The following is a 20,693-nucleotide window of genomic DNA, read 5'->3' as shown; positions in this document are numbered from 1 at the left end:
GGACACCCTGTATCAAAATAAAAAAGTAAAAGGACTGGGTATGTGGCTCAGTAGTTAAGTACCCCTGGGTTCAATCACCATATGCACCCCCGTATATATTTTTTTTCAAACTATTAGGGCTGGGATGTAGCTCAGCAGTAGAACACCTAGCATTAGTGAGGCCCTGGGTATGATCCCCAACACAGTAAAAAGAATTATATTGAGAATATCAAACCTAGTGGCTTAATACAATGTGAACTATTTTTAAACACATAAGCACCTCTGCACACTAGCATCCAGGGGAAGAGAGTCTTTTTATTTGTTTGTTTGTTTGTTTGTTTGTTTTTGTGGTGCTAGGGATTGAACACAGGGCCTTGTGCATTCAAGGCAAGCACTCTACCGACTGAGCTACATCCCCAACTATTTGTTTGATTTTAATTAATTTTTTATTTATACATGACACCAGAATGAATTACAATTCATGTTACATGTATAGAGCACAATTTTTCATACCTCTGGTTGTATACAAAGTATACTCACACCAATTCGTGTCTTCATACATGTACTTTGGATAATAATGACCATCACATTCCACCATCATTTCTAACCCCCTGTCCCCTCCCTTCCCCTGCCATCCCTCTGCCCTATCTAGAGCTCGTCTATTCCTCCCATGCTCCCCCTCCTTGTTTTTTAAATATTTATTTTTAGGTGTAGTTGGACACAATAACTTTATTTATTTTTATGTGGTGCTAAGGATCGAACCCAGTGCCTCACACATGCTAGGCAAGTGCTCTACCACAACCTCAACTCCAGAAGGAGAGTCTTTAGGGGGCAAGGACAAAGGGATAATTTTAAGGGGGCAATAAGGAAGAGAGTCATATAGGGCAAAAGGTTCCTAGTTTGCTTTTGTGCCTAGACCCTTGCAGGGAAGCCAGTGACCACCAAAAACCTGAAAATCATCTCCCCCTTTGAGGCAGGCTGCTGGAGCCTGTGTTAAATTGATCAGGATTAAGTCAGAAAGCTCCAAAGATTATCATCTTCCAATTTAGTCCAGACTTCCCAGGCCAGCCAAGCCCAATTCGGCCTCCAGGTCAGCATGCTAGCATTCAAGGAAGGACAGTGTCCATTCAGTGCTTTCCCTGATCTCAATGAATAGAGAAAGAAGAAGAGAAAGGAGGAGAAAAGGCATCATTTACTCACTCCACTAATTTATTGACACAGTAGTTGGAGATTTTCAAACTATAAAAAGAGCCTGCTTGGGGGCTGGGGTTGTGGCTCAGGGGTAGAGTACTCACCTTGCATTCGTGAGGCACTGGGTTTGATCCTCAGCAGTACATAAAAATAAAATAAAGGCATTGTGTACACCTATAACTAAAAAATAAATATTTTTTAAAAAGAGCCTGCTTATATTTTCTTGGCAAAATAGATCCTTGAAGTATAAGAACTGAATGCACCTGCCAGGTGTGGTGGCACATGACTGTAATCTCAGTGGCTCAGAAGGCTGAGGCAGGAGAATCACAAGTTCAAAGCCAGTATCAGCAACAGTGAGGCACTAAGCAACTCAGTGAGACCCTGTCTCTAAATAAAATACAAAATAGGGCTGTGGGTCAGTGGCCGAGTGCCCCTGAGTTCAATCCCTGGTACCAAAAAAAAGAATTGAGTGTACCAGATATGGTGGGAATTTTACTTTGTCACAGCTATAGTTACACTTGCAAATAAAATCATTGAGGTGGGCTGGGGATGTGGCTCAAGCGGTAGCGCGCTCGCCTGGCATGCGTGCGGCCCGGGTTCGATCCTCAGCACCACATACAAACAAGGATGTTGTGTCCGCCGAGAACTAAAAAATAAATATTAAAAAATTCTCTCTCTCTCATTCTCACTCTCTCTTTAAAAAAAAATAAAATAAAATCATTGAGGTGAAATCACGGAACATTAAAACTGAACAGAAACTTTGAGACAGAATGTGTCTCAATGTGTTGTCCAGCCTAGCCACAAACTCCTGAGCTCAAGGGATCCTCCTGTATCAGCCTCCTGAGTAGTTGGGACTACAGATCTATACTAACATGTGCAGCTCTGAAAAAAAAAATCATGATGAAAGATCTCAACTCCATCATTTTACAAATGAGAACTTTATGGCCTAGGAGGTTAATTAGTTGATGGGAGAACAAGCACTAGAATCAATGTGTCTTAGCTCCCAGTTTGGGGATTTTCCCTTTTGGAAAGATACCCAAACTCTTACAATTGTATCCCACCCTCATAATCTGTGATTACATTTGGTTCATTTGGCTTAAAAATACCATGCCAATGGAGCTCCAAGTATAAGAAATCTTGATGATTGATACAAACAAATGTAAAGAATCAGCTGACCATCATTTCCACCAAAGGGCAGAGGCAGTACATTTGTAGTCTTCATAAGTATAAAACAAAATGTCATTGCCTGGGCCCCTTACAGGGCTGGATGACTATATAAATCAAGCTAGCTTATTGAAAACTCATCTAGATGACATCCAACATCTTTCACTGTAGTCTGGGTCTGGTGATAGAAGCTGAGCAAGGAACTTAGACATTTTCTCCTGGTGGAATTTCGGAAGAACTGTGTAAACAACGCCCCTTGCTGGTCAACATGAGATAATGCAAGAGCCACTAGCTGAAAAAGCAGGGTTCTAGCAAAGGTCACAGCAATGTCTCTCAGTCGTCTTCTAGTCTATGGGAACCATGTCCAGGTCAAAGGAGAAAGCATGGAAAACAGCAGGAGGGAGAAAAAAACTGCATTTTTTCCTGAGATGTTTACATGTGCCTAATTAAGGTTAGACCCCAAAGAAAGAAGATACATTTTTGGTATCCCATTGAGTTTGAACAGGCAACTAAGAGACTCACAGACATATGTTATGCTTATACACATAAACAATATTTTTATTGTTAACATCAATGAACACAGATGGGAGAATATCCATGTGCCAAGGACATATTGCTCACAGGATCAAAAAATGACTGTTGATTTGTATTCATAATTGATCTGGTGAATCACTATGTGTTTTTGACTCAAATATAGATATATATGTATATATTTATGGAGATACAAAAGAAATTTCTCAGGCTTCACTTCCATTTGTATTCTCGAAATCACTTCATTAGAAAGAGAAAGCAGAAACTTTGAAATGAACATCTATGTTTTACAGATATTTTGATGCAGCAAAAGTGAAAATTACATCCCATTACATACATTTTAAGTAGTATACAAAGACAGCATAATAATCATTGATTTGGCTCAATAACTTGCTTAATGAAAGGCTTTTTTAAACTTTAAAAAAAATCTCCAGTAAAGTGGTTAAGGGTGTCTGGTGACCTTATCACGGTAGCAAAGTGTTTTCTAAGCAATTCCAGGGCTTTGTTATTTCTTGCTTGCAGGGTCTTCTCAGCTCTCAGTTCATTCTTGATGGCATCCAGCTCTCCGCGGATCTTGTCCATTTCTAATTCATAATACAATTTCATTTCTTCTTTTAGAAGAGCATTTCCTATTTCAGTTTGACGCTTTAATTTCCTAACAGCTTCTTTTAAATTTCTGTTCTCTAGGTTCAAGTTGTGGATAACTTCTTTGGCTTGCTGGAGCTCCTCAGTTAAGTTTTTTACATCTGTCGCTTTTTCAGATAGGTCATTTTTTAAAGCTTGAAGTTCCCTGTCATTCTTCAAAGTATCTGTCCCTGTCTCTTGAAAATTTAGGGATTTCACAGAAACTTCTTTCTTGGAGTTCAAAAGTTCTTTTTCAGCATTTTCAAATTCCTCTTCTATTTTTCTGCATTTCATATTAAGTTCTTCTAGTTCTTCATTTAAAAGGTTTAGGCGAAGTTTTGGAGACATTCCTTCAGTTACTTTCTTCCTTGGGGCTTGTCGTGGTATGATTGGTAAATCTTCTTTACTCCAGGCACAGGAGTCTTCTATTCTGTTTAAGCTTTCTTCTGATGCAACATCCAAATTAAATGATTCACTGGAGACAGACTTTATGTCTGGCTCATTCTTTGACATGTTTATCCTTCTCTCTCTTAAATTTGGTTCTTGTTCTCTTTCATTTAGTTGAGAAACATATTCTTTCCTCTTAAATTTATTTTCTTCCTGAAACTTTCTACTGGACAGATTATAATTTCCTTCCATTCTCTTGGTGTTATCTACAACTATTGGTTCACAAGAAGATTCAGTGTTAGAAGCCTCTTCTAGAACATCCTGTGCGCTAAAATGATGAGTAAACATATTCTCCTTCCAGTGTTTTCTTCTAGCATCCATTTCTTTAGGCACCTTTTCCAATTCCTGAAAAACAGAATTTAAAATCAAGGCACATTACTTACACTGCTGTAGAAAGAAATAAGTAAGGATGCTGGTTCACAGGCAAAGGAACTTAACCATTGGAGAGCTGGCCCTCTCTCTAACTCACAGAGTGACTATGACCTCAGTTTTCTCAATTACCGATAAAAATGGCCGATACAGACTCTTTTTTAAGATTTCGGTATTTTTGCTTACAGTTACATATCAGTTTTACTTTTCTCTTTTTAAATTTAAAACCAACAGTAATAAAGTTTCCAATATTTTAACAAAAACAAAATAATACAAAAATCAATCAAGAATGTATTTTAAAATTAATGGAACACAAATACATTTTACAATTGATTATTAAAATCTCTTTCCATGGTTTCAGCTTGCAAGGGTTATTTCTACAGTATGAAACACTATGCAAACTGATGACAGATTTTATTATACACCCAACCATCTAATCAGCAGGTTTTTCTCTATAACAGCATTATATTTTATGTGAAAGCTCTTTTAGAGACCTTCTGGTTATATCATAAATCCATATTACTCAGCTACACCTATTTATTCAAAGAGAAATTTATAATAGTTTGGAACAATTTGAGCTCATTTAGGGCAAAATTATTTCTCTAACCCCTATGACACTATACATTCAAACACTAATTTGAATTTACCAATAATGGCACCATGATACTTCACTTTTGTCTTTCTTTGTGGTCACTTGAAAAAAATATAAATTTTTAAGAGTACAGAAATTAAATCTCAAAATATATACTATATCTTAATTTTTATTTTGGTAAAAGAATAGACTCTGGGAAGAAGTTTATCTGTATTTCCCAGGATACATTAATGCAACTAAAAACTGCTAATTCCATACTTTTGTTTTCTGTGTAATGCTACTTACATTTTGTTCACTTTATTATCATTGTTTCTGGTCTAGATTTAACTTTACCTTGCTTCTGTAAAATAGTTTGAGAAAAATTTTCTAACATTCATAGCATTTCTTCATCTCAGTATCCCTGTAGTTAACTGCCTGTAACCGATTCACTTTTTCATACTATACTCTCTGAAAATTAGAGCCTCTATAGATCCTTTTAACTTTAAAATTTTTCTACCATATGAAATATAACCAGTGAATTGATACATCTAGCTACTTATTGTAAATGAAGTGATTCTATGAAGAAGCAACTGTACACATAAAAAGACTGCCTTCAAATAATAAGTGATGTGAAATTAATAGGCTAATATAGTTAGCACCCATGCTTTCAATATATCTGATTTTCTCAAGTACTTTTGGATGGGACTACTGTTTACTCATTCCTTAAGGTGACTAAAACATCAGGTTTTAATGCAATGTGAGCTACTTTGGGTATAGTATACCATGCAGACTTTCTTAAGATTAACTCTGCCAAATGCCCTTCTGTCTTGACCTATAAATTCCTGCTATTCCAGTCTTGGGCTTTGCTTTCAGGCAACATTGCCAAGTGTACAGAATTCTATCTGTTTTGACAGCAATTTCATGATGAGAACCTAATGTCAACATTTGAAAATATTAATGCCATCACATGTATTTTCTCAAGATATTGACTCTGAGTATAGTTTTTAGGTGAAAGCTTAGCATATTAAGTGACAACCAACATCCTTATAAAAATTAACAGATAATTATTTTGTTTTATAAGGAGTCTTTCCTACTCAAATGGAATCTTTAATGTACAGTTTTCCTAATACACTGAAATATTTGATCAGTAACTACCTCAGAGGGAAGAGAGAAAGAAGGACCCAAGCATCTCAATCCACCAAATGGATAACTGCAGCTACCCAAAAAGAGTAGGGAGAAGGAGGGAGTCACTTTGTTCATTTTATATACTGACCAGCCCCCGCCACACACACACACACATACACACACACACACACACACACACACACATAAAATCACCACTGAGAAAAATCCAAGTATGCCTGCATCTTTTTAAAAAAATATTTCTTTAGTTGTAGATGGACATAATATCTTTAGTTAATTAATTAATTTATTTTTATGTGGTGCTGAGGATTGAACCCAGTGCCTTATACATGTGAGGCAAGTGCTCAACCACTGAGCCACAACCCCAGCCCCTGCCTACATCTCTTTTATCCATGCATGCAAATGTCATTTTATTTTCTTCTGGTAATGAAAAATGGCAAATGTATTTATTTTTAAATTAATATTGTCTTTCATTATTTGTAGCAATTTTGGAAAACATAGAAAAGCACATGGGTGTGTACATCCATGGGCCCACACACATGGAATCGTCCCATGGCCCTAAGTAAATGATTTTTTGGTATATTATCTCTCATCTATTCTTTTTTAGCCCAGAAGTTTAAATAACAGGTTTTCCCTACTATTGGCAATGAATGAATAAACTTGATACATACGGATATTGAATATGCCCCCTCCCTTCCACCCTCACACACAAACAAAGAGAATGAAGGGACTCACTATCCCAAGGGTGCATCTGTACTTGGCTTTCAGGAAAAGGAAAGATAAAAATATTCTTAAAATAAACTCTTTAGAGATGAAAAATTCAGTGAAGATATTAAAATGATTATGAAAAAGGAATAAACCAAGCTCTATTAAAGTTTAGTCAATCAGAACTGAGGTTGTAGCTCAGCGGTAGAGCAATTGCCTAACATGTGTGAGGCCTAGGTTTCATCCCCAGCAACACACACACACACACACACACACACACACACACACACACACACACATTTATTCAACCAGACTATAGTGATTAACTCAGATGTGAAATTTGTGGTATATATTTGCCATTGGAATATCATCTCCTTTTTCTTGAAATAGTCCTTTCTGACTTTTATTATTCTACCAGTCACAATCCAGAAGCATCTTTGATCCATTTTTTTCCTGATACCAGGGATTGATCCCAGGGGCACTTAACCACTGAGCCACATCCCCAGCCCTTTTTCATATTTTATTAGAGACAGGGTCTCTCTGAGTTGCCTAGGGCCTTGCTAATTTGCTGAGGCTGAGTGTGAACTCTGGATCCCTCTGTCTCAGCTTCCTGACTCCCTGGGATTCCAGGCATGAGCCACCATGCCTGGTTCTATCTGTTCTTAAAGGAGAAGATTATCATTAATTCTGGCTTCCATCCTTTATAGAAGTAAGAATACAGATTATTAACAGCAATCATGAAGGAAAGGGACAGAGACAGGAGAAATGAGTACAATGCTACTTGACAGGCACATTTTTTTAGCAGGCAAATTTTTACCACACAATTCTGTAAAAAAGCAAAAATAGTGCTAATCCAGTAACAATAGCAGAGAGATTCTTATTCCTCTTACTTAATTCGGGATGAAAAACATTGGTGGGATTGATCAGGAAGCAAGTGAGCACAGGGCCACGTCGGGTGAGACCACTTACTTTATACCTGGAGATAGCAGTAATAAAACACCTGAGATAGACATCTAGGTATAGATAGAAGTTAACATAGAAAACTCTCTTCATTAATAATTTTGCTCCTTGAAAAAGTGGCATCTCTGTTCACCCTTTCCACAAATCTCTGGAGACACACACATACACACCCTTTTTGATTTTTTACTAGCTTTCCTCCTTGAGCCTTATAGAATTTTCAGGGTGTCTGAAAGGAAATGCCTTCCAATGAATCCTATACAGCCAGGGATTTTCAAAGGACTGGGGAGAGTCATTTTGTAACAGAGTCTCAGAGAAATTAAATGACTAGACCAAGGTCACACAGCCTGTGGTGGTAAATCTGAAATCCTGTCTCCAGCTCAGTGCTTATTTTAAATTCCTCTTTACTCATCTGCTAGGTTTCATTCCACAAACTGAAAGAAAACAACCCACTACTTTTAGAGCTTAGGTATCTTTTTAAAAGCCACAAAAGGAAAGACAGAAAAGGAAGGGAGGAGGGTAAGGAGAACTGCGTGTTTCATATCAAAGGATAGAAAGAGAAAGGTTTGAAAAGCCTTTTGGAATTTCTCTCCTATGATTTACACAGGATAAGGTCAAGGGGTCTCTAAGCTGCTCCTCCCTCAACTGCTTTCTTTCATTGGCAAGATACCCTTTAAGGACTTGTTCACAAATTTAGTCAAGAGTATCACAAAGTCCAGAGTGAGGTAAAAGCTGCCAGTCACATTTATGTTCTCCCTCTGTCTCTCTCTTTCTTAGTTCTGGGGATTGAACCCAGGAACATTATACCTCTGAGCTACATCCCCAGCCCTTTATTTTTTATTTTATTTTGAGACAGGGCCTTGCTAAGTTACCCAGATAGCCTCAAACTTGTGATCCTCCTGCCTCAGCCTCCAGAGTAACTGGAATTACAGGCATGCACCACAAAGCCTGGCCTCATTTCTCTTCACCAACTGCACTGTTTTATTTTTTACGCAGAACAAGTATGCAATTAATACTCTCTGGCAAGGACAAGGAATATGCTTTGGAATAATGACTTTCTTCTACCCTGGGCTGGCAGCCATATTTTTCCTCAATAAACTTGACTAGGTAATTTGTTGCAGCTGAAGTCAAACCAAACCAGAAGCCATTATTAAAACTGTAGCCAGGTCTGGTGGTGCACACCTGTAATCCTAGCAGCTCAGGAGGCTGAGGCAGGATGATCAGGAGTTCAAAGCCAGCCCCAGAAATTTATCAAGGCCCTAAGAAACTCAGCAAGACATTAAGAAACTCAGCAAGACCCTGTCTCTAAGTAAAATATAAAAACGGGGCTGAGGGGCTGGGGTTGTGGGTCAGTGGTAGAGCGCCTACCTCAAACATTTGAGGCACTGGGTTTGATCCTCAGCACCACATAAATATATATATATATATATATATATATATATATATATATATATATATATATATATATGGGGGGCTGGGGATGTGGCTCAGTGGTTAAGCATCCCCTGGGTTCAATCCCTAGTACCAAAAAAAAAAAAAAAAGTATAAACACCTTTTTAGCTAGGCAGTTGTGAACATTTGATATTGTAAGTGTCTACATTGAGGCCCAAAGAAAGGAATGATATGGGAAGGAGGCCCAAGAGAAAAAAAAAAATGAAGAAACAAAACAGAACAGAGAGAGAAAAACTACATAAAATCAGGGCTGGGGTTGTGGCTCAGGGGTAGAGCTCTTGCCTATTATGTGTGAGGCACTGGGTTTGAGTCTCAGCACCATATATAAATAAATAAATAAATAAATAAAGGTCCATCAATGACTAAAAGAAATTTAAAAATACATATAAAATCACATGACAAAAATAAATGAGTGGTCTTCTAAGAAAGTAATCCCCCTAAAGTCCTTGGGACTGCACAATTAAGGTAAGTCATGGGTGTCTATAATATAACTACAATTATTCATTTGTGTCTGACATGGATTATTAATAAACTTCTGATGGTTCCTATTAGCATGTCACTGAAAACAACGTCATTTATTTTCTGGTGACCTTTTTTTTTTTTTTTTTTTTTGGATTAAACCCAGGGCACCTAACCACTGAGCTACATCCCCAGCCTTTTTTGTATTTTATTTAGAGACAGGTCTCAGTGAGTTACTTAAAGCCTTACTAAGTTGCTGAGGCTGGCTTTGAACCTTCAATCCTCCTGCCTCAGCCTCTCAAGCCACTGGGATTATAGGCATATGCCACCATGCCTGGCTCTCTGGTGACCTTTTTTTTTATTATTGATTTTATTTTTTAAATACAAGACAGTGGAATGCATTACAATTCTTATTATACATATAGAGCACAATTTTTCATATCTTTTGTATATAAAGTATGTTCACACCAATTCTTATCTTTATACATGTACTTTTTTGTATTAAAATTTTTATTACACATATATACCACAATTTTTCATATCTCTGTTTGTATATAAAGTAGGTTGACACCCAATTCAAGCCTTTATACATGTACTTTGGATAATGATGTCCATTACATTCCACCATCCTTGCTAATCCTCTGGTGACCTTTTTATGCAGTGGCAAAAAGTTAGGACATTTTTTGTGGAGTAGGGGATCTCTTGTTACATGAAGGTGGTTTATATTTATCTAAGAATTTGATTCTGCCAGGTACAGTGGCACACACTTGAAATCCCGGTGGTTCAGGAGGCTGAGGCAGGAGGATCGTGAGTTTAAAACTAGCCTCACCAACTTAGTGAGTCCCTAAGTAACTTAGCAACTGTCTCTTGCTAAGATCTTGTCTCGAGATAAAATATTAAAAAGGGCTGGGGATGTTGCTTAGTAGTTAACAACAATTTAACACCATGGTTAAATCCATGGTATCAAAACAAACAAACAAAAAAGAATTTGATTACTGGGGAGACTGAGGTAGGAGAATCACTTGCACCCAGGAGTTCAGCAAAAAAATTTGGGAACCACTGAAAAAATTAATTTATAATGTAATGTGATGTAACATAATATAAATGTTGATAACTAAGCAGAGTGATAATTTATTATGAATCTTTAGGTATATCATTCCATAAAGATCTTAGGTGAACACATATCTATCCTCAATCAAATAGCTCTAGAAGATAATACACTACTGTTTATTGTAAAAGAAGAAATTCAAAAACCCACCTCACTTTCATTTTCAAAGCGGGGCCCAGGAGAGTATGTTCATATCAAGATGGGTATGAAATTTAAGTATTTGTTTTCTAAAATATTTATATTTTAAATCACATGCTTTAGAAAAATTTGCCAACATAAGTCAAAGATGTTTTCTCTGTTGCTTTATCCTACTTACCTTAGAATTTTGTTTCAAATTTTCAGGACTTTTTGTATAAATCTAGATCTGCCTGAAAAAAGGGATTGTTCTTCCAGGGAGAGGTAGGCAGGGACTGGGAAACAGCTCTGGAAGAACACAAAAGGCTTTTTTTTTTCACCTCATAGGGGTCCTTCCTCTTAAATTTTGTAAACTGGGAATAATAGTTGGAAAAGGTCATCTTCAATCCATGTTGAGCAACCTTCTGTCACTCTCCTCAGCCATTCAGCTGCCCTCAACTTAAGGTCTGGCTTTCGTCCCTGCCCAGGGGCAATAAGGTAAAGACAAAGGGCTCCTCTCAGCCCAAGAAACTTTCTTCCTTTATTCTCAGATGGTTTCAGTTCTCTCCACCCTCAGAAAAACTGCTCAGCCAAAATAGGAAAAAAAAAAAAAAAAACTGTGCTCCAAATGAAGTCACCAGCCTTGTTCCTTTGCTCAGTTGTTCAGTTTTTTTCCTAATTAAAACCAGTGGTTCTCAACCTTTTTTCCCCTGCTTCTACTGTTTCCAGGTACAGAACAGTGTCATTATTACCCTCTATCCTCAGAAGATTCTGATCTGGCCCCTCGAGGGGAACTTCCCCCTTCTTCACCCTATTCTGCTCACTTGAAAAAAAAAAACATTAAATACCAAAATGAACACCCAAATGACTTTTTATGAAATAATTTTTTCTTGGACAGAATTGTGGGGACAAGGAAAAGGAAATACTTGAGAAAGGATAGAGAATGGATTGTGGTGGACAAAAAGACAGAAGAGGTTAGGTATCTTGGCTTTCACATTTTGAAACTAGTGAAGATCTACCTTCTGGAAGCCTCAGATTCTTCAGGTGTAAAATAGGGACAATATGCTTATTTCACAGGTGAAAAAGATAAATGAATAAAAATAAAAAGACAGGGTTGAGCTGAATTTCTTAGGCTCTTGCTAAATTGCTGCTCTGAACTCCTGCCTCAGCCTCCCCAGCCATTGGGATTATAGGCATGCATCGTTGCACCTGGCTTGAAAATATAAAGAATTTAAAAATGTACTGTAAACAATGGGTTTTGTTTCTTGTAGCTTTTTCTTACCCTCCCTTCTATACAAACCAGTCATTTAAGCAAATTAACACATCTCCAAAGATTTGTGTTCCATAGTTGCCAAGCCTGAGGCTACCAAATCTCAGAAAAAAAGTTTGAAAAAAATGTAGGTACTTGGTTGGGGTGTAGCTCAGTGGTAGAGCACACGAATAGCATATTACCATAGGCCCTGGGTTCAATCCCCACCAACACACAGAAAATGTACTTACAATTAAAGTAAATAGTGGGACCTAATATCCAATTTTAAATTAATTTAATTTTCATCCCCAAGGAAGAATTAGCCCTAACTCCTCTGTTAGTTGTTGACATCTCCAAATTTCTAAAGCTAAATTGATTCTGTCTAAGCAGAAAAGTGGTAGTCTTCCCTATAACCGAACATATTCACATTCTCCATCAATTGCTTTCCCCAAGAACTTTCCAATCCCCCCACTCTTTTTTTTTGGAGCCACAGATAATTTCTTTAAAATATTACAATTGGAATATTAATTTGAGGATTGTTGGCAAGAATTATTTTGCACTCTGAGTTTTTCCTGTGTTTTTAAAGCATTTCCTACAGACTTTTATTATATATACCCATACAGGATCACCTAACATCTTATCCATTTTGTGTCCCTCTAGTTACCCTCAATAAATATCTGTTGAAGGAATGCTCATTAATATTCTTCCTGAAAATTCTACAATGCTTTGATTTTAATTGAGTTTTTTTTAAAGTGCTTACAATTTCTCCTCTAGCTTATGACATTTGGGGGTGACTTTAGAGGGAAAGAACTTTAATTTTTCCCTTGAAGTTTATTTGGTTTTGCTAAAGTCTTCGGGGCATTTTTTTTCTTTTGTATTTTTATGAGGCCTTCTTGAAAGTGTACTGACAATGCAGATTGATGATGTGGTTAAAAGGTTGAAGTTTTATGTTGGGTAAGAGTCTGTGCTTCCAAACACACATACCAATATATCAGTCAACACAACTGTACTTACCCTATTTGAGGTCCAAGTTCTGTTACTGGATTTCCTCCTTGTCCTCCAGTTTGTACTGGAAAATAAATTCCACTCTTGTCAGCATCATCAGAAAATATAATTAATCAGAATGCCCAAATCCATGTTTATATCTGAGATATATATTAAAGTAACCAGTGATCCACTAAAAATGTCATTTGGCCTATCTGCAATGTGATGCCAGACACTTAGAGGTAATTTCTCCTTTTAAGTTGCCCACCCATTTCCCCAACAATTATGTTATTAAATCTTCCTTCTCCAAGCAACACAAATTTGAAATGGGACAAGATCATGGTGATATTTTATTCAACACAGTACCTCCTCAACTTCAGCATGTATTGAATAAATGAGCCACCAGTGGTGGAAACAGCAGTGGCATGCTTGTTAATGAGCATGCCACCAGCTACCCTTAGCAAAGGGCTGGAGCCTAGGCCTTGCCTGCCTCCCTCAGTGCAGTTAATTTGCAAACATTAAAAAGGGAAGTGATCCTGATTTTTGCTTTAATCTTTCAGGGTCCTAAAATAAGGGTCAAGTGGTCACTTCCCAGGACAAATTGTCTTCTCTATTGTTTGTAGACATGGAGAGGGAAGCAAAGTATCATTGAAAACTGGGCCCAGTGAACGGTTAAAACCCCCAATTATTTATTGTTAGTGTGAAATTATTCCTTCTGCAAGAAAAGATACAGAGTCACCTTAATTCCAAAGGCTGAGACTTTATTAGTATGGGAGTCACATTCTTGCTATAAAGCTGTATCTTTGTATGCATAGTTTGGGGGTTTTCTATGTGAATGGTTAACTGAAACTCCTGCCATGGTTGGTTTCAGCGGAGAGAAGGTGGCTCAGATCGGGGTGCTACTGGAATCCCCCACTGCAGGTGGTACTTTTTACCTCCCCAGTCCCGACTCTGTCGCTGGTGGGCGGCCCGAAACGGTTGACCCCACTCCTTTTTCCACATTCCCACTCCCACGCCCCGTTCCTTTTCCTTCCGAACGCTCTCCAGCTCTGGCTGGGGCTCTAAAGAGAGAGAAAGAAAAAAAATCTACAGCGGGGTCTTCCTTGGCTCCCCGCCCTCTTGCACCCCGAGCCAGAGAAAAAGAGGGGCGAACCCGGGCGGGCTTTCCCGTCCGCAGACATACCTGGAACCGTGGGTGCGGTCTGGGGAGTCCTGTCCCCTCTTCCCCGAAGCCGGGCACCACCAGCAGGCGGCAGCCCCTCGTTCGGTGTTGGCCACCGCGACCCGGCCCGGCCGGCTCGGGGCAGAGTCTCCGCAGTGCAGCGCCAGCGCCGACCGCACTGTTGCCTGGCAACCAGCCGGCCTGATTTAAAGGGACCAGGGCACTGGGGACGCGCTCCACAGGCCAGTACTGCCTGTCCCGCAGTCAAAGCTCAGCCAGAGCACTGAGCATGCCTGGTGGGACCGGCACCGCGGCGGCTTCTGCCTGGCAAGAAATAGTAACTCACCGGGAGAGGCAGCTCAGTCAGGATGGGAAGGGGCAAGAAACTACAAGGCAACCCCACCCACAAGTGGGGTTATTACGGAGGGTCTGGGTGACTCACAAAGCCACCTGGACGCTGACTGTAGCGGAGCAGAGAGGGAGTGGCATAGGGTTAATCCCTGGGCTTGTTTGTAAGGTGACATTATGGAGGCTCATTATGAAGGTCAATTGGATTTGGTTCAGGATTCCTCACAATGTGGGAATTGCACTCTACCCCACCCCCATCTCCATGTAAACTCTTGCAGGTCAGTGCGCAGTGGCTTAGCCAGAATTTCTGCCTGGGGCTAAGGTCCTAAGCACAGCATTTTCCCCTGACTGTGCCCTTCTGAGAGATTGGGCTTTGTTTCTCAGTCCATGGTTCTCATCTATTACTCAAGAATGTCTGTAAACCACTCTTGAACCTACTTGAAATTTAAACCTGTTGGGGACAAATAACTACTGGCAGTGTAAAATTGTTACCATTTATCCACCTCCCGAATACTCTCTTTTTGCTTTAAAACTTCCTTTCAACTTCCAGGATTTCGTTGGGTGATAAGCCCACGTTTCTCATTGTATTCTACATTTCAGTCATATTTTGTTGACTAAATAAATGATCTTCTCTAACTTTAATTAGCCTGGTTACTTAATATGGATTCTTTGGTCATGACGGTGATCCTGGCCAAAGTTGTGGGGCTGGGGTATCTGAAATAGTAATAATAAGAGTGATTCTTGGGAAAGCTAGTATTTTTCTAGGAAGTGTGAGGATGAAAGGAAATATTGGCTCTGTGATCTCAAGTGAAAGGAGGTTTAAGCACATTTAGAAAGTGACAATCTAATTATCAAGATCTAACAAAGGAGTGACTTAGGAACAATACCAGGATGCATTTCAAAGCTTCAGAACTTCTTGGGAACCGGATCTAACAGGTGTTAGGGAGCTGGCAAGGGTTTCATTCAGGTGTCTGAGGCCAATTCTCAGTATCCCTTTTCCTTCTTAGAGAACAAAAGTCAACAAAGGTTGGCGAGGGGAAAAGGTCTAATGTCAATGTGTTTTATTATGCAGCCCATCAGAATTAGTTTTTGGTATTCTGACAAGGCATCTTCCTCGATATTAAACCTTCAAATTGCCTTGTGTTTTCCACAATGTCTCAAAGGATTCCAATTGTTTTTGCTTATTAATATATTAAAGAAGATTTCCTAATTGCTCTGTGCCTCAGTTTCCTCATTTGCACAGTGTAAATAATTATATCTCGCTCATAAGACTTTTGTGAGGATTGGGAGAGTCAATATTTTGAAAACGCCAGGCGCAGTGGTGCATGCACGCAATCCCAGCAGCTCAGGAGGGTGAGGTAAGAGGATAGGGAGTTCAAAGCCAACCTCAGCAATTTAGTGAAACCCTAAGCAACTTAGTGAGACTCTGTCTCTAAATAGGGGATATGGCTCAGTCATTTAGAGCCCCTGGGTTCAATCCCCAGTGCAAGAAAAAAGAAAGAAAGAAAAAATTCCTTAAAACAGTGCTTGACACAGATTTAAACCTATGTAAATGTTTGCTACTACTATTATTATCTTGTTCTGTAAATTTATTACTATCCTAAAATATAAATAAAAACACATTAACACTGATAATTCGGGGTGTGCTCTGGAAAATGGAGTCTGAAATATTTTTTTTTTAATTTGTGATTTGTACTTTTGTTCATTTAATGTTTTATGTGGTGCTGGGGATTGAACCCAGTGCCTCACACATGCTAGGCAAGTGTTCTACCACTGAGCCACAACCCCAGCACTGGAGTCTGAAATCTTGAGACCCAGAATTCCAAACCTTTATTTCTGGTAGGTTGAAGGTTGGTAGCACTAAATACAAGGGTCAGGGTAGTCCTCACCAAGAAGCTAAGACTGGAACAAAGTCACAGTGAATTACCTTGGTCTTGCTATAATCCTATTTTAAATATAATAGGCCACCCCTTCTCATTTTTCCATATAGGAGATTAAGACCCAGAGAAGTAATGTGATTTACTCTTTGTTCACACAGCAAACTAAGCTTGGTATTTCTTAAATACCAAGCACAGTGCTTTGCACATGGTAGACACTGAGGAGATATTTGCTGAATGGATGGATGGATGAATGAATGAATGAATTGAGCTCATAGCATATGCCAGGAGTGTTTCATTTAACCTCTGTGACAATCTTATGATGTATTTACTGTTATTGCTTCTATTTTACAGAAAAGCAAACAGAGGCACACAGAGATGAATTGACTGCTTAAAGTCACATAGGTAGTAAGTGGTGGAGCTGGGGTTTAAACTCAGGCACGTCTGGTTCTGGAGTCTATCAGTGACTACTCAGCTCTGATATATAAAGGACGTCTGAAAACTAGTGTCAAGGAGACCCTATATCCACCTATCTTTTATTCTGACATTCACATTTACCAACACAGGCCATAAATAGTGTTTTTAAACTACTGACATGTCATATTTTGCTAAGGTTCAGTTTAATGTTGTTTGTGCAGTGTATCACACTAACTCTGGAGACATCTGACAAACTCTGGCCACTTAGTTGCTACATGTCCCTGAGCAGATTGCTTAATTTTTCTGTATTTCAGATTCATCATTGGTAAATTGGGAATAATTATTACACCTACTTTACAAAGTGGCTATGAGAATAAATTACTTAATATGTTTAAAGCAGGGCTGGGGTTGTGGCACAGTGGTAGAGTGCTTATCTAGCATGCATGAGGCACTGGGTTCAATCCTCAGCACCACATAAAAACAAAATAATGTATCCATCTAAAACTAAAAATAAACAAATATTTAAAAATATGTGTAAAGCGATTAGAACAGTGCTTGGTAAGTAGAAAATGTTCAATATGTCGTAACTATTAGTACTAAGTAGTCTTGGGTAAGTAACAAATTTTGATCCAAAATAGTCTTGGCTAGAATATAGAAATTATTACACAAGAAAAATCTATTCTTAGTGTTAGAATAATTGTTGAGTTGTTAGGGGTTAGTGACTGCAAAAGAGTTCAAGGCAGGTTTATGGGGGGTTAGCAATACTCTATTTCTTAAGAGATTTGTACACTGGTTTGTGAAAAATCATGGCAATGTATGCTTAAAATTGCACATTTTTGTTTGTGTAAAACTTTAATACAAAATTTTATTTAAAAACAACTGAATTGCTTTCTCCAAATTTCTCTATTCTTTTTCTTAAACTTTCCCATACTCCCACATAATTCAAGTAACATTTGCTGAGCATCCCAATGTGCCTGATATTGAGCTAGAAGTATTCACATTGACAAAATGTATTAAAGGAAATTATGGAAATTTTCATAAGGCATAACATATTTATTTAATCAAACGTTTATATAACACAGGAGCCTTCAGAAATGAAGACCCAAAGACCCTGAGAAAACTATCTTTAGGCTTAGATTCCATAAAGCACAGACATAATATAGAAAACTGGACCAAAAGATAGAAGCTAAGGGTAATAGACTGAGAGAAACATAGCAAGTCTGTCTGTTTACTTCTTCCTGACTTCTCTGTATGACATTCCTTCTTTCTGGGCAGAACTTTCTGGAATGAAGGCCTCATGATTTACTATCTCACAAAATAGATCACATGATGTCCTTATAGCAAGCTCCCATTGAGTTTATTTCCCCTAAAAAAATAGGTGATTTTTTTGTTTTGTTTAATTGTTTGCTATCACCATCTATCCCCACCCACATTTTTATCTGCACAATTTAGTTGTACATGCATACAATATAACAATATTATTTGGTTAGTATCATTTCCCAGCATGTCCCCTTTTCCTTTCTTCCTCCCACTCCCTGGTCTCTTTCCTCTATTCTACTGATTTCTCTTTGATTTTAAAAAAATTTTTAAATTTGTTCTAATTAGTTATACATGACAGTAGAATGCTTTTTGACACATGGTACACAAATGGAGCACAACTTCTCATTCCTCTGGCTGTACATGGTGCAGAATCACACCACTAGTGTAATCATATGTGTATATAGGGTAATAAGTCTGTCTCATTCTACCGTCCTTCCCATCCCTACATCCCCATTCCTCCCCTCTCTCCCCTCTGTACAATCTAAAGTTCCTTCATTCTTCCCTGCACCCCCACACTATGGATCAGCATCCACTTATCAGAGAAAACATTTGGACTTTGGTTTGCAGGATTGGCTTACTTCACTTAGCATGATATTCTCTAGTTCCATCCATTTACCTGCAACTGCCATAATTTCATTCTTCTTTAAGGCTCTGTAATATTCCATTGTGTATATGCACCACATTTTCTTTATTCATTCATCTGTTGAAGGGCATCTAGGTTGGTTCCACAGTTTAGTTATTGTGAATTGAGCTACTATAAACATTGATGTGCATATGTCCCTGTAGTATGCTGTTTTTAAGTCCTTTGGGTATAAACTGAAGAGTGGGATAGGTGAGTCAAATGGTGGTTCCATTCCCGGTTTTCTGAGGAATCTCCATACTGCTTTCCATAGTGATGCACCAATTTGCAGTCCCACCAGCAATGTATGAGTGTACCTTTTCTTCCACATTCTCACCAACACTTACTATTGCTTATATTCTTGATAATTGCCATTCCGACTGGAGTGAGATGAAATCTTAGAGTAGTTTTGGCTTGCATTTCTCTAATTGCTAGAGATGTTGAACATTTTTTCATGTTTGTTGATAGATTGTATTTCTTCTTCTGTGAAGTGTCTGTTCATTTCCTTAGCCCATTTATTGATTGGGTTATTATTTTTTTCCACCATCTATTTTCTGTCTCTAACATTTCCAGATCCCAGATCCATTTTGGGGAATTATCTTTACTCTTCCTTTTGTGCAGATTTTGTGAAACAATAAATCTAAGTCCCTGATTTCCCACTATGAAAAACCAAACAGATTCCTCTTGCCAAACTGTCTTCTCATCACCACTCCTTCATCCTTTGCAGCCAAGGAGTGGGCATGTGACCCAAGCTTAGCCAATTCAACTTTCTGTCCCTGAATTCTGAGCTTTGAATTTAGTTGTTCAGAGATGAAAGAGAGGAGTTCACTCTTCCCAGTTGCAGTGCCTAGAGAATCCATGAAGAGACCTTCAAGGGAGCCAGGTTTCTGGTGTGTTTTAACAAGCATTTGGAGGGATTCTGATGCAAAAGTTTCATGTCCTACACTTTACTTCATTGTCTTCTTGTTCATCTCTTCACCAGTCACCCAGTATTCTGGAAACCAGCCGTGTACCCTCATGTCCACAACAGGCCTTTGATGTCATTGTTTTCTCCTCCTTGATAGTACATAACTCTACCCCCATATCTTTTTTTTTTTGTTAACTTCTATCCTTCGCATTTAACTTCATTCAATAGTTCCCTCACAAAGCAATCCATGACTCCATAATTAGGTCAAATTCTATAAATTCTTTATTTATTTTTATTTGTTCTTTGTAGATATATAAGACAGTAGAATGTATTTTGACATATTATACATATTATATGGTGTATAATTTATTCTAATTAGGATCCCATTCTTGTGGTTGTACATGATGTGGAAATTCTGTAAATTATTACAACACTGGTAAGGGCTGAAATGCATCCTTCCCAAATTCCTACATTGTGGTTCTAACCCTCAGTGCCTCAGAGTGGGATTGTATTTGGAGATATATCTTTCAAAACAATGATGGAACTTTAATGGCAAATGATGTAAATGCAGTCATGCATAGCATATCAATGTTTTGGTCAACAATGGACAACATATATATTTTATGGCTTAGGTATGTAGGAGATTATATCATGTAGGTTTATGTAAGTACATTTTATGATGTTCACATAATGATGAAATGGCCTAATGATGCATTTCTGCTGATGTGTATCCATCATTATGTGACAAATGATATATTTACAGATGGGAAAGGAACTTGAGTCAAAAAAATCTATTTACTCTTGCTTAAAGTGCAAGGAAAGGAGGTGGAAAAGATAGTCCACAGGAAAAGGTACCACTTGTTGGTGAAGTGATTTTCGTTTGACAAATTAAAATATTTGAAAATGCAAATAGATGCATTCCTTCAGTTGATTTACTTTACAAAACCATTCAGTTTGATTCAGGAAATATTTATAGATTTATCTAAAACCTGATAA

The 20,693-nt window shown here is 38.2% G+C and overlaps 1 protein-coding gene across 2 annotated transcripts; it reads right to left on the bottom strand.

Moving 5' to 3' along the window:
- Window positions 1–2,928: 2,928 nt before the first annotated feature.
- Window positions 2,929–14,369, bottom strand: CCDC160 (coiled-coil domain containing 160). 2 transcript variants are annotated; one of them, XM_081277972.1, is made up of 4 exons: window positions 14,231–14,369; window positions 13,983–14,108; window positions 13,078–13,132; window positions 2,929–4,281 (listed from the first exon to the last, which is right to left on the bottom strand). In XM_081277972.1, exon 4 carries the CDS (start codon window positions 4,255–4,257, stop codon window positions 3,283–3,285), a length of 975 nt encoding a protein of 324 aa, XP_081134098.1. In that variant the 5' UTR covers window positions 4,258–4,281; window positions 13,078–13,132; window positions 13,983–14,108; window positions 14,231–14,369; the 3' UTR covers window positions 2,929–3,282. The 2 variants fall into 2 exon arrangements, with proteins under 2 accessions (XP_081134098.1, XP_081134099.1); XM_081277973.1 differs by lacking the exon at window positions 13,983–14,108.
- Window positions 14,370–20,693: the final 6,324 nt, after the last annotated feature.

The sequence above is a fragment of the Spermophilus citellus genome (genome assembly GCF_964194105.1).
Source record: "Spermophilus citellus genome assembly, chromosome: X".
NCBI classification, from domain to species: domain Eukaryota; kingdom Metazoa; phylum Chordata; class Mammalia; order Rodentia; family Sciuridae; genus Spermophilus; species Spermophilus citellus.
This window is presented reverse-complemented; position numbering and strand designations above follow the sequence as displayed.